The sequence below is a fragment of the Myotis yumanensis genome, unplaced genomic scaffold (genome assembly GCF_028538775.1).
Source record: "Myotis yumanensis isolate MYYU_CA2020_CCGP unplaced genomic scaffold, mMyoYum1.0.hap1 SCAF_10, whole genome shotgun sequence".
NCBI lineage: Eukaryota > Metazoa > Chordata > Mammalia > Chiroptera > Vespertilionidae > Myotis > Myotis yumanensis.
Genome location: NW_027223761.1, coordinates 19,412,051 through 19,430,392, shown reverse-complemented (window position 1 = coordinate 19,430,392; position 18,342 = coordinate 19,412,051). Strand labels below are relative to the sequence as shown.

Sequence of the window (18,342 nt, the reverse complement as noted above, 5' to 3'; positions counted from 1 at the left end):
TTTCTTGAGGTAGGTTGTCCCTTGGGAGTGACTTTAAGTTCCCAACAACTTCATTGGCTCCCTAGTTGAGGTACCCTTTGTAGCCAGAAGTGACACTTTAGTCCAAGTCAGCAACTCCAGGGGAGTCTCTATGCCACAGAGGGCCTCATATCAAAGACTAGCTTCACCTCTTAGCAGCCTGGGCATTACCTACATAATAGTTTGCAAGATAAGAAGTTTCTCCAACCCACAAGATACACCTCAGCCTATCACTATTATCTCAAATTCTACAGTAAGCAATTCATTCCTGTGAGACAGACATTCTTCCTTCTAGAATTCTCCCTTACTTGGTCATCACCGCACACCACTATCAATGGAGTTGGAGCCAGTTATGCTGGATTCCGTTAGAGGCTGGAACCTTAAGCAAGTCACCAGATCAGTGTCTCAAGTTGCAACTAACCACACACATTAGAATAAACCAGGTGACTTACAAGATTTTAGAATCCTGCCCTAGCAGGTTTGGCTCAGCGGATACAGCATCAGCTTGCGGACCGAAGGGTCCCAGGTTTGATTCCAGTCAAGGGCATGTACCTCAGTTGCAGGATCCTCCCTGGCCCAGGCCCTGAGTGCAGGAGGTAATCAATTGATGTGTTTTTCTCACATAGATGTTTCTGTCTTTCCCTCAGTGATTTCTTTTAAAAAAAAATTTTTTTTTAAATCCTGAGTCCCATCAATTGAGTCAAATTTTTGGAAATGGAACATGGGAAACCTGGTAATTCTTGGGTACTTCGCAAATCTATCAGGCTGTATCTAGTATGTCTATAACTATGCCAATACCAAGGTGAACCTTTATTACCCTATACTTCAGATATAAAAATAGACAAAATGAGAAAGACTGCTCCTTGTTCTTCCTGGGTGAAATGTTTCCAGTTTGTAACAAAGTGCATTAGTTCAGCAAGAAAGAACAAGTAGACAAGTAAGGTCATAGTTTTAGGGTGGCTGTCAGAAAGTACGTCACAGCAAAACTCATTACAGTTGGTTGTTTTACACACATGTTCACCATAAAAGCCTCATTTGGGCAGAAGAGTGGTTGAGCATAACCTATAACCTCTTCCAGAAAAACTGAGCATCTTCTATATGCTAGGCATTGTTGTGGATGTTTCAGTCTCAAAAATCTAACATCCACAATGCCTAGCATATGGAAGATGCTCAGTAAATATCTGTTGAATAAAACAAATGAACCAACCCAGGGAGAGAAGAGTAAGAGTAATAAAAAATATGATAAAGTCCACTCTATTCACCAGCAACTAGGTATTTATATAGGTTAAAACAAACAAACAAAAAACCACTATCTTAGGTATGGCTACCAAACCTCTTTGGAAAGCAAACTCTTAATAGCTTTTTGGTTCTGTACTTCATCCTTCTAACCTAAAACCAAACTATCAAACTTTAAATGGTATCAGTTATAATGCTTACATTTCCTAGCCCAAGAAAGTTTTCATACCCAAGACCTATTCAACAAAATTGAGACATGACCATCATCAGAAGCAGCTATATATTTTTTTTAATCTAAAGATTGGGCATACAGAAACATTTTACATAAATTCTCTTTTTATTATAAAACAGAAAATATGGACCCCAGGAAAAAATGTCTCTTTCCACAGGTCTTAATCCCTGATCACTGCAGTAAAGACAATCCCTGGTAATACAACAAATATTTGCTACCCACCCACATATTTGGTAGGACACAAAGGAAGCCACAGGCCTGTCCCTTGTCTTCTTACTAAAGGGTTGCAGATAGCCAGTGAAGCAACAGGATAGCCCAGTTTTTATTTCTAAACATAAGCCTTTTAATCCTATATTTTCATAATTACTAGAAGGTTAGTGGAGTTTGTAGCTTCTAATCTTCTACTCATAAATGTTACGTTTGAGAGGGCTTTGTATTGCAATGGGCTTTATTAAATGTTGGTTTTGTCAACGTTGCAAAAAAAATCCCAGTGACTAAGGAAGTCATTAACTCTTTATACTTCATTTTATCTCTAAGTTAGCAATAAGCTTCCCAGGCTCTACTTAGTCACATTTAATTTTTAAGAATCTTCAGAGGGAAAATGTTTCATATACAATTAAAAAGAATGTTGCTTGATAAAGTTGAGATTGAGCTCAAAATAAATCCATCCTGGTACAACCCCCTTCTTGGTGCTCTGGAGAGAAAAAGAACACACACCAATACATAAAAAGTAACCTAGCCCTAACCGGTTTGGCTCAGTGGATAGAGCGTCGGCCTGCGGACTCAAGGGTCCCAGGTTCGATTCTGGCCAAGGGCATGTACCTTGGTTGTGGGCACATACCCAGTGGGGAGTGTGCAGGAGGCAGCTGATCGATGTTTCTCTCTCATCAATGTTTCTAACTCTCTATCCCTCTCCCTTCTTCTCTGTAAAAAATCAATAAAATATATTTTTTAAAAAGTAACCTAGATGGAAAGGAGCTTGAAGTGAAGAAATGACACAGACTCCCCCAATACACACTTTAAAAACTTTATTTATATAAAAAACTCATTTGTTTTTAAAAGCATTAACAAGAAAAAGAAAAACAGAAAAGGTATGGAGCAGAAGACATGCCCCTTAGTAGTGTTCAGTGGGAAGGTGCAATTTTTGGTTCTCTGGAATTGAATTTTTAGTGTTTCTATAAACGGGGGGAGGGGGGGGAAGACAGTTAAAGGTCCCCAAAAGCCCATGACTGTTCTATTACCCACACCCCACCAATAAAAAGAGCACCAGCAAAAGAGCAGAGAGGACAAGAAAAACCAAGAGTGGGCCAGGTCAAAAACGGGGGCAGTTTCCCCTGTGCAGTATGTTCTTAGGGTCAAAGAAGGAAAAGGCTCCTTTTGCCAGAAAAGGAGTGGGGGGAAAAATGGGAAGACAAAAAAGGGGAAATAAGGGATTTTAATGTATAGAGGAAGGAGAAGAGGCCAATGGGTTGTGCACTTTTCTCCTACCCCATAGCCTCCATATATAAGGGAAGGGGAGAGAGGAGAAGGATGAAGTTTTCCAGTTTGCACTGAACAGAGCTTTTAGATTAAGGGGAGGAGTCAAAGGCAAGTAAGGAAAAGGATTAAAAAAAAAAATCAACCAGCATAGCAGCTGATTCCTCTAGCCCAAACAGCTAATATACACTAAAATGAAAGGAGGAGTTATCTAGAGGTGGAGGGCAGGCATGAATTCCCTGCAACCCCTTCAGAGATGATGGTATACTCTGGACAACTAAGGAATAAGAGTCATACCACTCACTTCTCCCACAAACCTCATTTTGTTATCATTACAACAGGATTTTTGCAAAATCCCAATTATATACTGTTGAGCAAAAAGCTTGCTATGGCTGAAATTAGAGGCTACACGAATTCCCACTGGAGAATCTGAGTCTCTAGGTCACCTCTCCTCTTCTTTCTATTTAGGGCCAATAGTGAATAAAAATCAACAAAATGTAATTTGCAAAATCATGAGAAAAGAAATTGCAGAGGCAAAGAAAGGCACATGGAAGGGAAGGAGGAGGTGCATCCCAGGCCAAAGGCACAAAGAAGAGGCAAAGCCAGGGTCGACCCCCACCTTTTAGGGTAAAGGGGGCAGAAGTATGTACATCAAGTCCTTTAGTCAACTAACCAATCCAGGGAGTAGGCAGGAAGGACAGGGCTATATGGGTGGGAAAAGGAGAATGGGGCAGGGGGAAGCCAGCTTTGAAGCTTCCTGCCAGTTTCAGACTGATTCGTGTACATTCCTACTAGCTGCTCCTAGAGGTTCCTTCTCCTCCCCAGAAGACACCTTTCTGCTCCTTCTCACCCAAAGTCTTCCTGGACACATTCTCCTCTTTCTACAGCCTCTTGCAAATGGCAAAGCCAAATTAGCAGACATTATGATAAGATGCGAGAGGAGAGTTAGGATGGCCTTGGTAAGGGGCAGTGGCAGCACCCCAGGTTGTCACGAGGCTTGGAGAAGAGATGGAGTCTGTAAGTCGTTGATGGTCCCTGCACTGGAGATGAGGAGAGCCAGGTTTCTTAATCTCAGTTCTAGGAGACCTTCACTTACTCAAGGGCCCTTGCCAGGTGGTATGTGCCAATGTTGCCAGCCTTCTTTGCTTCAAAAATAGCCAATAGAAATAAGGAAGAGCTCACACTTCCCATCAAAAAAACAAAAGCAAAACAAAAAGTCCCTTCCCCACCAGGAAAAAAAATCTCTATTAAGAATCATCAGTTTATCAGATTGCTGTATAATGCATATATAGCATGTGACTTCCAATTCTTCCCACGGCTTCCAATGAAGACTCCCACTCTCTCTCTCTCTCTCCCTCCGCAGAGGCCAAGAGTTCCAGAGAGAGCTGGCAGAAAGAGCTAATCTGCAGCAGTTTCTCAAGATATGCATAAAACTGAGTCAGGGTTCTTGGGAGCAACTGGAGAGGATCTGGGGTGGGAGGAGGAACGATTAAGCTTCATTGGAAGAAGGAGTCGATGGAAAGAAGGCAGCCACTTAGGGCTATTAGGGCAGGCAGCCTGGCGATTGGCACAATAGTCCAGCGAAGAAAGGGGAAAATTATCAGTCCACCAAAAAATAAAAGTACATATATTATACGCCCAGATGTAGCAGAGATCGTGATGCTAAATCTTCTGCTGTAAGAAAAAAAGAGAAGGACATGTTAATAGGGTTGTAAGGAGAACCAAAAGTCAGTTGAACAAATCTGGTACGAGGAAAGTAGCACATAATGGAGAATCAGATCACCAACGGCCTGCCCCAGCCTCTTAGGTAACAATCACAGAAAAGCACCCCAAGCACCACGTGGCTGAGACTAGTGTCTCTGGCCTGATCAGATCAGCAATGATTGGCAAACCGCTGGCACACAGGGCCTCCTTCCTCAGCGATGATCTTGGGGGTAGCTAGAGAACATACCATGGGGGGCAAAGACACTTGATCCCCCTCCTCATCCAAAACCAACACATCCAATTCTTCCTCCAGAGATTCCTGTCCCTCGTCCTGCTGTGAACACATGCAATTTGTTAGTATGGGAATAAGGAAATAGGAACTGTGTGAGTATGTGCTAGATCTAGGGATAATGCCCAAATCTGTAAACTCAAGCAAAACAGGATAATAGTAAGAGAAGGGCAAGATTTCAAGAAAACACAGGTAGGAACATGAAGAAAGTAATGTATATGAATAGACCAGTTAGTGTTAGTCATGTCAGTAACACATTTATAGTCTTCCTGCCCCCATCTCGATCGAACATCGTAGCATAAAGGCCCAAGAAATCCCAACAGGAGTCAAAACTTCCTACTTTTCCCAAAAGCCCCTACCAGAAGAGGATGCAGTCTTTCACTAGGTATTTTTCTCTATTTCACAAACATGCAGGCTTCAAAACAGAATCCGCTGCAGAAGGACAACAGTACATAGAAAATTTACCATCAGGGGTGTTCCCTTCAATGGCTCCATTTCGCCTAGATCCCCAGATCGATCCAGTGTTCTATTGTGGTCCCCTCTCTCATTCATTGTGGAATAGTTGTTATCTAAAGAAAGAAGCACACAGAAACATGATATCCTTCTCTAGGTTATACTATATATTAAGCAGATTAAGTGTGAATTAGATGCCTCTGTTAGGAACTGAACTTTGCCAAATGCTCCAGAAAGGCATTAAGGTCTGGTGGCCCCTGACCTAAAGAGAACTTGAATCTAATTGGGAAGACAATATATATGAAATACAGGGTAGGTAAAAGTAGGTTTAGTTGTTGGTATGGAAAATAATGCAATAATAAATAAATAATAATACAAGAATAAACTCTGTGTTTCATGTACTCACAACTGTAAACCTACTTTTACCCCATCCTGTGGGTTAATAAAGCTAAACAGACAGATAGGTCTGTCTATAAGGAACGAGAATGAGGTGTGCTGCCACAGTTAATAAGGGCCTAACAAAGCAGACAGGACTTCAGTTAAGTTTTGGGGGATGAGAGAATTTAGAAAGGCAAGTGGGAAAAATGGGAAGGACATTCCAGTAAGAGGTATTACATGAGCAAAATCAAGGAAGTATAGAGTGAAGAAATAAAAGAGCAAGTTAGACCAGGTGGGCTGAAACAGAGCACATGGAGAGATGGAGCCAGCATCAGACTATGAAAGGCCATGAGTAACAGTTTAGGTTCTGCAGGAATGGGGGATGCATACGATGATTTTTTTTTAACTTTGAGCAAGTGGGAATGTGGAAGTGGATGGATCAAGTTTCATTAAATTTCCAAATGGCAATGTCCAGCCAATGCTCTTCCAGAATGGTAATGGTGAGGGTGCTAGGAAACACTGCAGAGTCAGACAGTTCTCCTCATCACAACAAAATATTACTCCATATCCATAGGCAGGAATTAATCACCTACCTAATGATCTTGAGTTAGACCCCATATTGCTCATCTGAATTTCTTCCCGATCAGGTTTCTTATCTATATGAAGACAGAAAGTCATCCAACTAAAAAACCGAACTTTTCAAAATCTAAACTCATCATAAAAATTGCTCTCTGGTTGTCTTTCGTCCCTCTTATCAAATTTTTACTGAGTACTCACTATGTGCCAGGCACTAAACAAAGCCCTCGTGGGACTTAAAGCAATCCCTTCCCAACAGACTCCTAATATAAAGACCCCTTCACTCTAAACCAGCAATTTTTAAATTACTTGGTCTCAAGACCCCTTTACAGTCTTTAAAAATTATGAGGATCCATGCCCAGCTGGTGTGGCTCAGTGGTTGAGCATCGACCTATGGACCAGGAGGTCATGGTTCAATTACCAGTCAGGTCACATGCCCAGGTTGCAGGCTCAATCTCCTGTGGGGGGCATGCAAGAGGCAGCCAATCAATGATGTCTCTCTCTCTCATCGATGTTTCTTTCTATATATAGTTCTGCCTTCCTCTCTCTCTAAAAATAATCAATAAAAAAAATAAAGAATATAAGGATTTTAATAAATAAATAAAAATAAAATAAGAATATAAGGGTTACAATATACACTCAAGTGAAAAATTTGCTCATAGGACAAAAGGGTTTAAAAAATATAACCCAAAATAGCAGTCAGTATCCCTAGGCAATAGAAATAAATGATTTTGTTGTTGTTTTTCTGGTTGCCTGTTATTTTCTAATTTTACAACAGTAAACATGTATTACTTGATATTATATGGAAATATCAAGGAAAAAATAATCATTTTTAATATATACATATATCAAACCGTGTTGTACACCTTACATTTATACAATGTTGTGTGTCAGTTACAACTCAGAGAAACAGACTAGGGTTCATTTTCCAGTCATTTTAATTTTAAGTCCACTTGCAAAGACAGGGGTCACACCTGGACTAACTGCCTGTTTTATTTTCTAATGATCAAACCTACCAGCTTATGCATTATAATACCTCTGAAATGAAGTATTATTACTCTCTACCAAAGACTAGCTCACTCAAAAAGAAATATATATCCTATTTCTTAGATAATAAGCCCACTAAAGAATAGCAGAGGCCCTAGCCGGTTTGGCTCAGTGGATACAGATCGGCCTGTGGATTGAAGGGTCCCAGGTTCAATTCCGGCCAAGGACACATACCCAGGTTGCAGGCTTGATCCCCAGTTGGGGTCATGCAGGAGGCAGCCAATCAATAATTCTCTCTCATCATTGATGTTTCTATCTCTTTATCCCTCTACCTTTCTCTCTGAAATCAATAAAAATACTTAAAAAAAAAAAAAAAAAAAAAAAAGAATAGCAGAGGAGGAATAAAAGCTGAGGGTAAGCCTCTGGATACTGCACCTGATTTCTGATTCCGGTCAATAAGAGGAAGAGTGCTATCATCATAAGAATGACTGCTCTGGCTTCGAGATGCATTGTTTAGATTCACCTGGAGGCAAACATAAAATGCAATAATGTCAGAGTATTGAATTTACCCACATCTTATTCCCTAATGGGCACAGATCTTTAGGTTCCTGTTCCCAAATACAACTCCTACAAGAAGTAAATAAGGGTTAAGTAAATACCTACATAGTGAAACAAACTAGGATATTATGGCTTCTATCTGTGTTTCTGAACAGAAGATTACAAAGACACCAAACACTCATACTATCAGAAGACCTAGACTGAGAAAATGGTAAACTCCATCAAAGGGCTGCTGCAAATTTGGGGAAAGTAAAAAAGGCCCCATCCTTCATTGCCACTAGTATATACAGAGCTCTGTGACACAGAGGAAAACTAGAGCTATTTTGGCAGCAAATGAACTGTTGGCACCATTCACATGGGGGGGGAGCAAACCAAATGATTTCTTTACCACCAGTGTCTAGGGTCAAAAGTACACTTAATGTGAAAGAAAAGAAACCAAACACAGGAACATTACCTGACATCGAGAAAAAAAGGTAAATGTCTCAGACCCTAAGAGTTACCCTACCTGAAAATCTGATTTCTTCCATCCTTCTTTTTCCAGTGGCTTCCGCAGTTCCTTATATCCCCAGATTGTCTGTAATACAAGTGCTGCTGCTCGAACTTCCTTTTCTGAGCGGTTCCTTTTGAGGAAAATAACACCACATGGAATTTGGATGTAAGACCAAGGAAGAAGCTAAGGCCCTGTTCTCACTAACATAATGTAACATATGAACATAAATGCCAAAATGGGTAAGATCAAGTCCTGTATTCTGTCCCAAAGAGAGACATACAAAGATATTTAATGGAAAAGTCTGTTATTAATTTATGAATCAAGATGGAGAACAGGGTAATTAATACCACTTCACATTTTACAGTAATTAATGGAAAATAACCATAGAAGCAAAAAAAGAAACACTCCTTCCTAACACTCTCCTCTAACTTAAACTCTTCCAGTTGTAATTTTAGGTGTTGAGCTCACCCTGATTTGTTGATCAAGACCAGCTTCTCAATACCCTGTGTCTCTCGAAGCTTTTTGGCAGCCTCCAAGTTCTCAGCAATAACCTCGTTGATGGTATTCAAAATAGAGACCACAGTATCCTCAGAGAAATTCTGGGAAGAGCTCTGCTGCCCACCTGGCAGATTCTTTACCAAGTTGGGAATAGCATGTTTACCTATAGCAGTGAGACAAAGGAAAGTGTGTTTGAAGAATGAGCTGAGTCAGGTATGAGGAGCCTAACACTGCTCTTATTTGCAATGATCATATAAAGTATAGGTACTATCCCTATGAATCCATTTCATTCTCCTATAGGATTACCATATCAAAAGAGCAAAGGACCTGGAATAGCCATGAATTTATTTCCCTTACTATTTCTTTATTTACTCTTTCCTTTTTCAGTCACATTGAAATAATGTGAATACTTATATAAAAAATGCTACACAGGCCTAACCAGTTTGGCTCAGTGGATAGAGCGTTGGCCTGCAGACTGAAGGGTCCCAGGTTCGATTCCGGTCAAGGGCATGTACCTGGGTTGCAGGCACATCCCAGTAGGAGATGTGCAGGAGGCAGCTGATCGATGTTTCTAACTCTCTATCTCTCCCTTCCTCTCTGTAAAAAATCAATAAAATATATTTTTTTTAAAAAATTATAATAATTCAATAGAATAGAATCATTATGAATTTTAAAAATACATATATCTGGACTCTGCCACTTATGAGGTATTTTAACTCTGAGCATATTATTTAATTTACCTGACCTGGAGTTTCCTTATTCTATTAAAAAAAAAAAAAAGAACCTTTTTAAAGTGCTGACAAATGAGAACATACAGAAGTGCTTAACAAGGCCTACTAACAAAGTAAGTGCTTAAAAATAATAGTTGTGGCCCTGGCTGGATGGTTCAGTTGGTTGGAGCATCATCCTGTACACCAAAAGGCTTCAGGTTAGATCCCAGATTGGGCCACGTAGAGGAGGCAACCGATGGATGTTTTTCATGTTGATGTTTCTCTCTCTCTCCCTTCCTCTCTCTAAAATCAATAAACATATCCTGGGATGAGGACTTAAAAATAAATAAATAATAGCTATTGTTGTTCTATTTTTAAAAAGTAATCACTTCTTGTCTTTCTAAGAACCATTCAACTACAGTTGACCCTGAACAACACGGGGTTTGAACTCTGCAGATCCACTTACATGCAAATTTTTAAAAATAAATATTGTAAATGTATTTTCTCTTCCTTATGATTTCCTTAATAATGTTTTCTCCAGCTTACTTTATTGTGAGAATATAGTATATAATACATATAACATACAAAACATGTGTTAATCAACTGTTTATGTTATTGCTAAGGCATCCAGTCAAAAATAAGTTATTAGTAGTTAAGTTTTGGGGGAGTCAAAAGATACATGTGGTTTTGACTGTGTGGGGCTGAGCACTTCACGCTGTTCAAGGCAATTGCATAACCCTCTGCTACTCTTGCATTCACAAACTATAGAGGGCTAGGATCCTTTCTCTAATCATTTCAATAAATAAATTACTTAGCACCTGATGGATTAAAGCACTGTACTACATGCTGAGGGAATGGTTAACATCCTACACCTTACCAATTAATTCTTTGTTGCGAGCATCCACGGCCAGATTTCTCAGAGCTCCAGATGCTGCTTTCACTACCCGCTCATGTTCATTGGTTAGGAGGTCAGCGATGGCAGAAAGAGCCTTCTCTTGACGCAGAGCAGAGCGGATGTATCGACCATACTAGAGGTAGCACATGGAGGTGGAACAGATTACAAAAGGATGCAAACTAGTGAGCTAAGTGCTCCCACCTCCAAAACCATTTTCTAAAAGGTACTCACCGTCCAGCGCCCAGCACACAAGTTCTGGATAGCCCCAGCTGAGGCTTCTAGGATGGCGGGAGTCTTGCTCTCCTTGAGGAGTGAGATGTATATCCGAACCACCTCTGGCTGAAATAAAAGCTCATAGCCTACACAGGAAAGAACAAGAAAGTGGTAATTAGTACCTACAAACCAGGCTATGGCTGGTTGAAGTCCAGCCTTTATTCTGTACTGATGGGTTTATGCTCCTATACCAGTGGTCGGCAAACTGCGGTTCGCGAGCCCCATGCTGCTCTTTGGCCCCTTGAGTGTGGCTCTTCTACAAAATACCACGTGCGGGCGCACATGTACAGTGAGATTAAAACTTTGTGGCCCATGCACAGAAGTCGGTATTTTGACTTAAGAATAATCAGTCCATGGTAAGAGCAGAACAAATATCAACTCATCATTTGCAACGTGTCTCTCCTCCTTCCTTGCCTCTTCTCTCCCACAGTTTACTTTGGCCTTGCCTGGCAGCCAGGCATGGGTAATTAGGGGATTCATTTGCTCATTGATAGCACTCAGGGTTAAAAATTCCTCGTCTCAAACGAATTATTTCTAACTTGACCAAGTCATTCTTCCTACCTTTACTGTGACTAAGTAAAAAGGCCTATCATAGATTTAATGACATCTAAAAATTTTATATCCATGGAGAGATAGGAACTTTGGATTCACTGTATGGATGAATATAAAGATCCAAACTATGATAAAGAGGCTTCTTCTTTTTTTTTTTATTGATTAAGTTATTACATATGTGTCCTTATTCCCGCATTACCTCCCATCCCCGAGGCTTCTCATAGTAAGTAATGTTTAAGTCCCAAGAACTACTGTGGCTACTAAGGGTACTCAAATTTCTAATCATCCAAATCTTATCCTACCCTCAATAATGTGAATAGTTGCCATAACAAGCAGTGCTTTCCAAGTTACTGCTATACTATAGTTTCCCAATACTTTCATCATCACTTCAAATCCATAAATCAGAAAAGACATAATAGTAAACATATTGTATAGCTAGTGTTCGGCTACCAAATAGTTATCTGTGGACTATGTTTATGAGACTCTTGGAAATTGAATAGAAAAAATAACTTACCTCGAGCGGGACTCGTTCTTTTAGGGAAATCCACTGTGTCATTTGCTGGATCTTCTGTGGGTTTTTTCCCTTTGGAAATTAAAAAAGGTGGGGAGGGATAAAAAGTTTAAGAAAGGAAAGAGTCCACCTGGTGCATTTTTTTATTCTTTAGACAAAATCTTTGAATCAGAGATGCATTGAGTGGAGGGGTTGGGGGGAAATATCCAGGCCCCCAGCTTGTCCCAGCAGGGGGCTGTGCAGAAACAAGGACAGGAAACAAGCAGCAGCACGGTAAGATAAGGATAACCACAGTTGTTGCTATTGTCCTGAGTTCTAGTAACTGGGACTGCTGCCCAGAAATAGCATGCCAGGGCCATTAGCTCAGATGAGCTAAACTTGTTTCAGTGGTCTTCCTCAACTGAATTTTCCTACATGCATCCACAGGGAAGAGTTAGGCAAGGAAATACTAGGGAAGCTAAAACCAAAACATGCACATTAGAAGTAGATAAGCACCTTAAAAGATTCCACTCACCTCTGGAGAACCACTCATCTTCCAGTGCATCACCCAAGGTGGAAAGCAGAGGGGAGAAATGAAGGAGGAAAAATGCAGGAGAGAGATGTCAACAGAATCATGAGCAAATAAGCAGGAAAGCAGAGGAAAAGAAAAACAGGGGAAACACAAAGGAGGAATGGAGGAAGGCCCCAGATTAGCTGAGTTCTCCTCCTTCACTGCCCCAATCACTGATAACACCACTACCACCAACACCACCACCACCACCACCACCATGACCACCTTCTTGAATAAAGCACACAACACAGGGGAAGCAGCAGCATAGCACAAGGACATACTTGACTGGGCAGATCCTATATTGCTCAGCAAGCATTTTGCAACTAAAGTTAAAAGCGTTCCTTCCTTTCCCAGTCCTACATTGTAGAGTAAGAAGGAAGGAGCTAAGACTCACCTTTGCCCTTCTTGGCCCCAAAGCAACTGGCAGCATGTGGCCCAGTATTGTTGGCAACACTGGGAGGTGCCTCTTGGTAACGTTCTGCCTGTGGAATCTCCCGATGAACTTGATATGACAAATTCCGAAGAAGGCAAACGCAGTTCTCCACAAGCTTGGGAACATAAGAGAAAAGGCTCCATGAGAAAAGAGAATGCCTATAGTGACTTCCCATAATTCAGATATTACAATACTGATCCAAAAAGCATAGTCCAATCCATCATCTCTAACAGCCTCTAAGTACTCTAAGCTTCTCAAAATCCTTGTAGCCCCAAGCTAATGGAATGACACATTTGGTGAATGGCACAAAACTTAGGGTCTTTTTCCTTAAGCTTTTTACTTTTTCCTACTTAGTAAAATGTACAACCCTGGAAGTATGGCTAAAGAGCTTTAAGGTATAGAGGTGAAGAAAATTCTAAAAAACACTTTTCTCCTAAAGTGAATACCCATTTTAGGGAGTAGGGGCTAGTTTAGGTATCTAATATTATTCAAAAGCCTGGAATAACAGGTATGCATTTCAGGTACCTCATGGTTGTTTTAAGTGGAATTCACTCAGCCATTAACTTACCTTGCTGTCTGAATCCTTCTGCCCAATCTCAGCCTGAACAATGAAAATGAGGGCATCCACTAAACCATCACATTCCCGAAGTTTCCGCCGAGCTTCACTCCTCTCTGAGCTTACATTCCTAAGGGGAAACGGAGAGGTGGCAAGATGACTCAAATCCAGAAATCCTCCCCTGAAGATCCCTCAACATCTACAAGTCTTCTCACTACCTTTCTTATAACAAATAGTGAATACCCATAATAAGCAAGGCACTGCAACTGAAATTAAGTAAGATACTCTGCTTTCAGGACATTTAGAACCAGGCCAGGGGCAGGGGGCAGGGAGGGTGTCAATAAAGTATACCAACCACAATAATTTAAGATGGAATAGATGCTTCTTGTATAGAAGTACAAACGAAGAATGGGGCAGAGCACATAGGAGTATATCCCAGAAAGAAAGAACATATTGTATCAATTATAGAATGTAAGAAGAAATCAGGAAAACCTTCAAAAAATAAAGGCACTTGAGTTTAGCCTCAAATGATAAATAAGGAGAGAAGGGCACTACAAACAGAAAAAAAACCGATCTTCCTCACCCCACCCCCCACCCTGCTAGGACTCTGTATTCTTTTTGTTGCATTGATCACAGCCTGACCTGAAATACAGATAATTGAAAGCATGGGCACAAACACAGGACTAGACAAGTGCCTAACATGTGGTAGGTACTAAACAAATGTCTACCAACTTAAATGAACAAAGTCAAAGAGGCACAGAACCGAGGAGGATATGTGGAAACAGCAAGTAACCAACATCATGGGTGTATGCGGTACACAAGGAAGTAGCAACAAAGGTAGAAAGACAGGTTGGAGTCATAGCCTGCAATATAGACAGAATGGAGGCTGAATGACAGGCTAAGAATGTGAACTTTCTTTTTAAAGAAATTTAAATTAGTCCTCAAAAATTCAATCTTCATACTCTCAAAGCCCTTGTGTTACCTAAGGCAGCCAGCTGTGTTGGTAAGCACTGACTCCCACTCAATATGGCGTGGCTTACAATCTTCGTTAGGTTCCCGCTCCCAGCCAGAATGCGGAATGATCACTTCGTCTGTCAAGGCATGCAGGGCATGGTCCACAATCTCCATTTTGATTGAGTCATGGGATGAGAGATTCCACAGGGTTCCTGGCAGAGACAACTCGTCAGACAGCTCTTCAGCACCCAAAATATGCTTGAAGCATGCCAAAGAGAATCCCCTATTCCATCATTTCGCAGTCTTCCCCAGCGACTAAATATCTTGTAATGAATGAGAGTCAAGCTTCTGTTTGTGACCCATAGTAAGAAATGTATTTTACATTATGGCTCAATACAAACACACATATCATAAAACAGTTTAATAAAACAATTCTTACTATAAGCAATGCTTTCTAAGGTATCTACACCAGAATTTCTCAAATGCTGGATTTGGGGGCCAGATAATTCTTTGTTGTGTGGAGCTGCCTGTCCATTGTTAGATACTCAGCAGTTTCTCTGGTCATTACTCGTTAGCACTCTCCACCCCATCCCACTACCAGTTCTGACAATCAAAACTGTCTTCAGACATTGCAAATGTCCTCTGAGGTGCAAGATTGCCCCCAACTGAAAACCAATCATTATTGCAATTTCCTTCCTTCCTTTCTCTTGGAATGCTGCCTGTGATCTACAAATTGTGTTCCATAGACACTAACAAATGACAACCCACAATCTGAAAAGTCACTCTTCTAAAGAAAGGACCACCAGCTCAAATGTCTACACATGCCAGAAAGGTGAGTCAGGATAAGCAGATATTTAAAAGAAATTGTTAAGAACATGAACAAATGGCAATGATACTCAGCTTCAATGTTTATGCAACAACTCATGGCAATTGGTCAGAACAACAGAATGTGTTGGGAATTATTGCAAACTAAAGAACATAGACCTTAATCAGCACAGACCAACTACTGTCAGGTAGCAAAATAGATCCAATGATACCAGTTCTTGCATATTGTTAACAGAAGCCAAGAATCTGGGAATTTTAAGTAAAAATCTTCTGAATTTTAAACATTAGCAACAAATTCTTTAAAATTTTTAAAACCCTGCATGACCCAAACAAACCTGTGAGATGAATTTGACCTTAAGACCACCAGTTCACAACCTTTAATCAAAAGTATAAAAGACTGGAAATCCTTCTAGCTCTCGACATCTCCAGTGGTAACAGTGACCCTAACCTAGCAGTTTCCCTTAGACTTAGACCTACAGCTTACCAGTAATGACTTCAGTGAGGTCCACATCACGAGCCTTACGGAGCAACCGCACAAGGGCAGGAACACCATCACAGTTTTTTATGGCGATCTTGTTATCCTGGTCCCGCCCAAAAGAGATATTCTTGAGAGCCCCACAGGCTCCAAGGTGCACTTCCTTTTTGGGGTGGTCTAACAATCCCACCAGTACTGGGATGCCCTTGAGCTTCCGGACGTCAGTCTTCACTTTGTCGTTGCGATAGCACAAATGTTGCAGGTACGCAGCTGCATTGGACTTGACAGCATCCAAGCGGAATCCTAGCATGGCTATCACCTCCGGCAGCTCTGGCTGTCTCCAATTGGGGGGTGGGGGTCCTCCCTTGCGCAGGCTATCCAAGCTTGCTAAACTTCCTCGTTCATGCTGGGCCAAAGGAGCCCAATAGTACTGGTCTGAGGGCACCTCCTCACCAATCATGTCTTCATAGCTCCTGCAGTGTTGAAAGAACCAAGAGGAAAAAAGGGATATATCAAGCTGTTTTCCCGAGTGTTCCCATTACCTCCTCTTCTTTATGGTAGGAGTAACCCCAATTCTAGTACACTAGATCTTATCTCTACTTTGCATAAATGATATACCGATCAATTTTTCTTAATGAGATAAAATAATAATTTTAAAGGCATCTCCAACTAAATTAAAACTATCTTTTTTCTTCCTATGAAGTTAACAAGCATTCAGAGACGTTAATCACAAAACAAGATCCAAACCCTGCTTAGCAGTGAATGTTACCCAACAGCTTAACTTCTCTGGATAGACTGAAATGAAGCTTCAGACAGCAGTTAACCAAAGCAACTGACTAAATGCCACAGTGAAGTCAGCAAACAATGCCTGAGAACACTTATTATAAGCCCGTAACTAAATAGGAAATGAGGCATTTACACACAGGAAATAGCTAGTGGGACCTGATTTGATTCCCATTCAGGGCAAATGTCCAACAGGTCACTGATTTGATTCCCATTCAGGGTGCAAGTCCAGGTTGCAGGTTCGATCCCCAGTAGGGGACGTGCAGGAGGCAGCTGATCAATGTTTCTCTCTCATCTGTTTCTATTTCCCTTCCCCTCTCTCTAAAATCAATAAAAAACATTTTTTAAAAAAAAAACAGTACAGGACTTCCTACATCATATGAGGATCTGGTTATATATGAGGTATAAATCTGAACATTAATTTTCACAGTTCATCCCAAGGTCACCTCTGCTATTCAACAAATATGTTGGGCTGATTTCCAGCCCCCAAATTCTAAGACAATACCTCCAATTCTGTCAAAATAGAGACTACTGATCACTATCTCATTTTAGATACCCAGCCACTAAGAAAAAGAACACAGACAAAGCAACTGAAGGTAGAGAGATTATCCCTATTTCAGTACTAACAACAACCACTAGAGGGTGAGTCTGCCACACTATCATTTATTCATAACCACCAGGAAGGAATAGACCCATTATCTGTTGAGCTCATCTCACACTGTGGCTCCCACAGGAGAGAGGAGAATCCATTGTGTGGAACTCTCCAAATAAGCACACTGTTTGTTCCACAAAACCACTCCCACTGTCACCAAACCCTCAAGGTTAGCCTAAGCAGAAGGCCTTATAGCTGTCAACAACAACCACTCAACAGTAATTTAGATGAACAAAGCATTTAATGTCATTGAAACAAAATGAACAGGTTATATAGCTAAATTTTTAAAATAGGCTACTAAACAGTATATTAGTAAGATTCCATTTTAGTAGGGGAAAAATAAAGTCAGAGTCTGTTTACATGTTATAGGAAAAAGAACTCAAAGGGAAAATGCACCAAAGTGTTAACAGTAAGTACTAGTGTAATGGTGTGCTTTTCTGGGTTTTTTCTCATTTTGGAGTGAGCATGTTTAACTTTTATTATTATTTTAATATAAGTAATTACAATAACCATGATTTTGGTCACTCAAGAAATAGGTCCTTCTTTACAAGCAGTGGATCATGACATTCTTTCCTTTGTTTTACCAATAACAAGGCTGTGTCCAGAGAGATTAAATGACTTGCTCGAGGCTACAGAGCCAGTGGCAAAGGCACAACTAGAACTAAAATCTTCTGGTTCACTGCTTTTTCCACTAATCATTATGCCTTACTGTTTTTGTTTGACCTTGTATTACTCTCCTCGGCCCAGAACAGGAAGCTACAAATGTTCTTTCTAGTCAAGCAGGTTTCCAAGTCCAGTGCCACCCTGGAACAAACCCAAGAACTAGGCCCAAAACCCTCTCTATGTCAACTGTCACAACAAGGGACAGCAGAGAATGACCTGGTCATCCACACCCACCTAAGCCCAATCACTCTACTAATGAGGAAGTCAGAAAAAGCAGACTTGTCAGTAATCAGAAGGAGCCAACACCCTGGGCAGACTCCTTAGATGATAGCTGTTATCAACCATTGCTCCATCTGAGGTCTGCTGCCCCACCCCCTACCCCCAGCCCACCCCCACACCCAAGAATAAAAGGTGAGTCACATGGGAGTTGGATTAGAAGTCCAAGTTACCTGAAAGGGGAGTGACTCAGGTTTAGATAATGGGGCCTATACCCCTGGGCCCAACCCAGTTCACTGTTAACCAAAGCTACCTAATATGAGGAAAGTGAGCATAAAGGCATTTTTTAGAAGGTCATGACCTCATACAGAAATTCAGCAACAGCTGCTAGGCTATACT

General features: G+C 40.8%; 1 protein-coding gene across 6 annotated transcripts in view; it reads right to left on the bottom strand.

The window, feature by feature from the left end:
• Nucleotides 1-2,499: 2,499 nt before the first annotated feature.
• Nucleotides 2,500-18,342, bottom strand: part of CTNND1 (catenin delta 1) — a 46,984-nt gene continuing 31,141 nt past the window's right edge. For 4 of the 6 annotated variants that reach the window (XM_070428053.1, XM_070428058.1, XM_070428054.1 and 1 more), the window contains 15 exons: nt 15,639-16,102; nt 14,358-14,541; nt 13,388-13,505; nt 12,781-12,934; nt 12,351-12,368; nt 11,840-11,908; nt 10,732-10,859; nt 10,483-10,633; nt 8,866-9,058; nt 8,413-8,527; nt 7,785-7,872; nt 6,380-6,442; nt 5,421-5,524; nt 4,914-5,000; nt 2,500-4,636 (listed from right to left, as the gene is read on the bottom strand). In XM_070428053.1, coding sequence (XP_070284154.1) covers nt 4,625-4,636; nt 4,914-5,000; nt 5,421-5,524; nt 6,380-6,442; nt 7,785-7,872; nt 8,413-8,527; nt 8,866-9,058; nt 10,483-10,633; nt 10,732-10,859; nt 11,840-11,908; nt 12,351-12,368; nt 12,781-12,934; nt 13,388-13,505; nt 14,358-14,541; nt 15,639-16,102 — 1,948 coding nt within the window. In that variant the 3' untranslated portion in view covers nt 2,500-4,624. The remainder of the gene's footprint in view (nt 4,637-4,913; nt 5,001-5,420; nt 5,525-6,379; nt 6,443-7,784; nt 7,873-8,412; nt 8,528-8,865; nt 9,059-10,482; nt 10,634-10,731; nt 10,860-11,839; nt 11,909-12,350; nt 12,369-12,780; nt 12,935-13,387; nt 13,506-14,357; nt 14,542-15,638; nt 16,103-18,342) is intronic. The other 2 variants (XM_070428056.1, XM_070428055.1) reach the window with 2 other exon arrangements.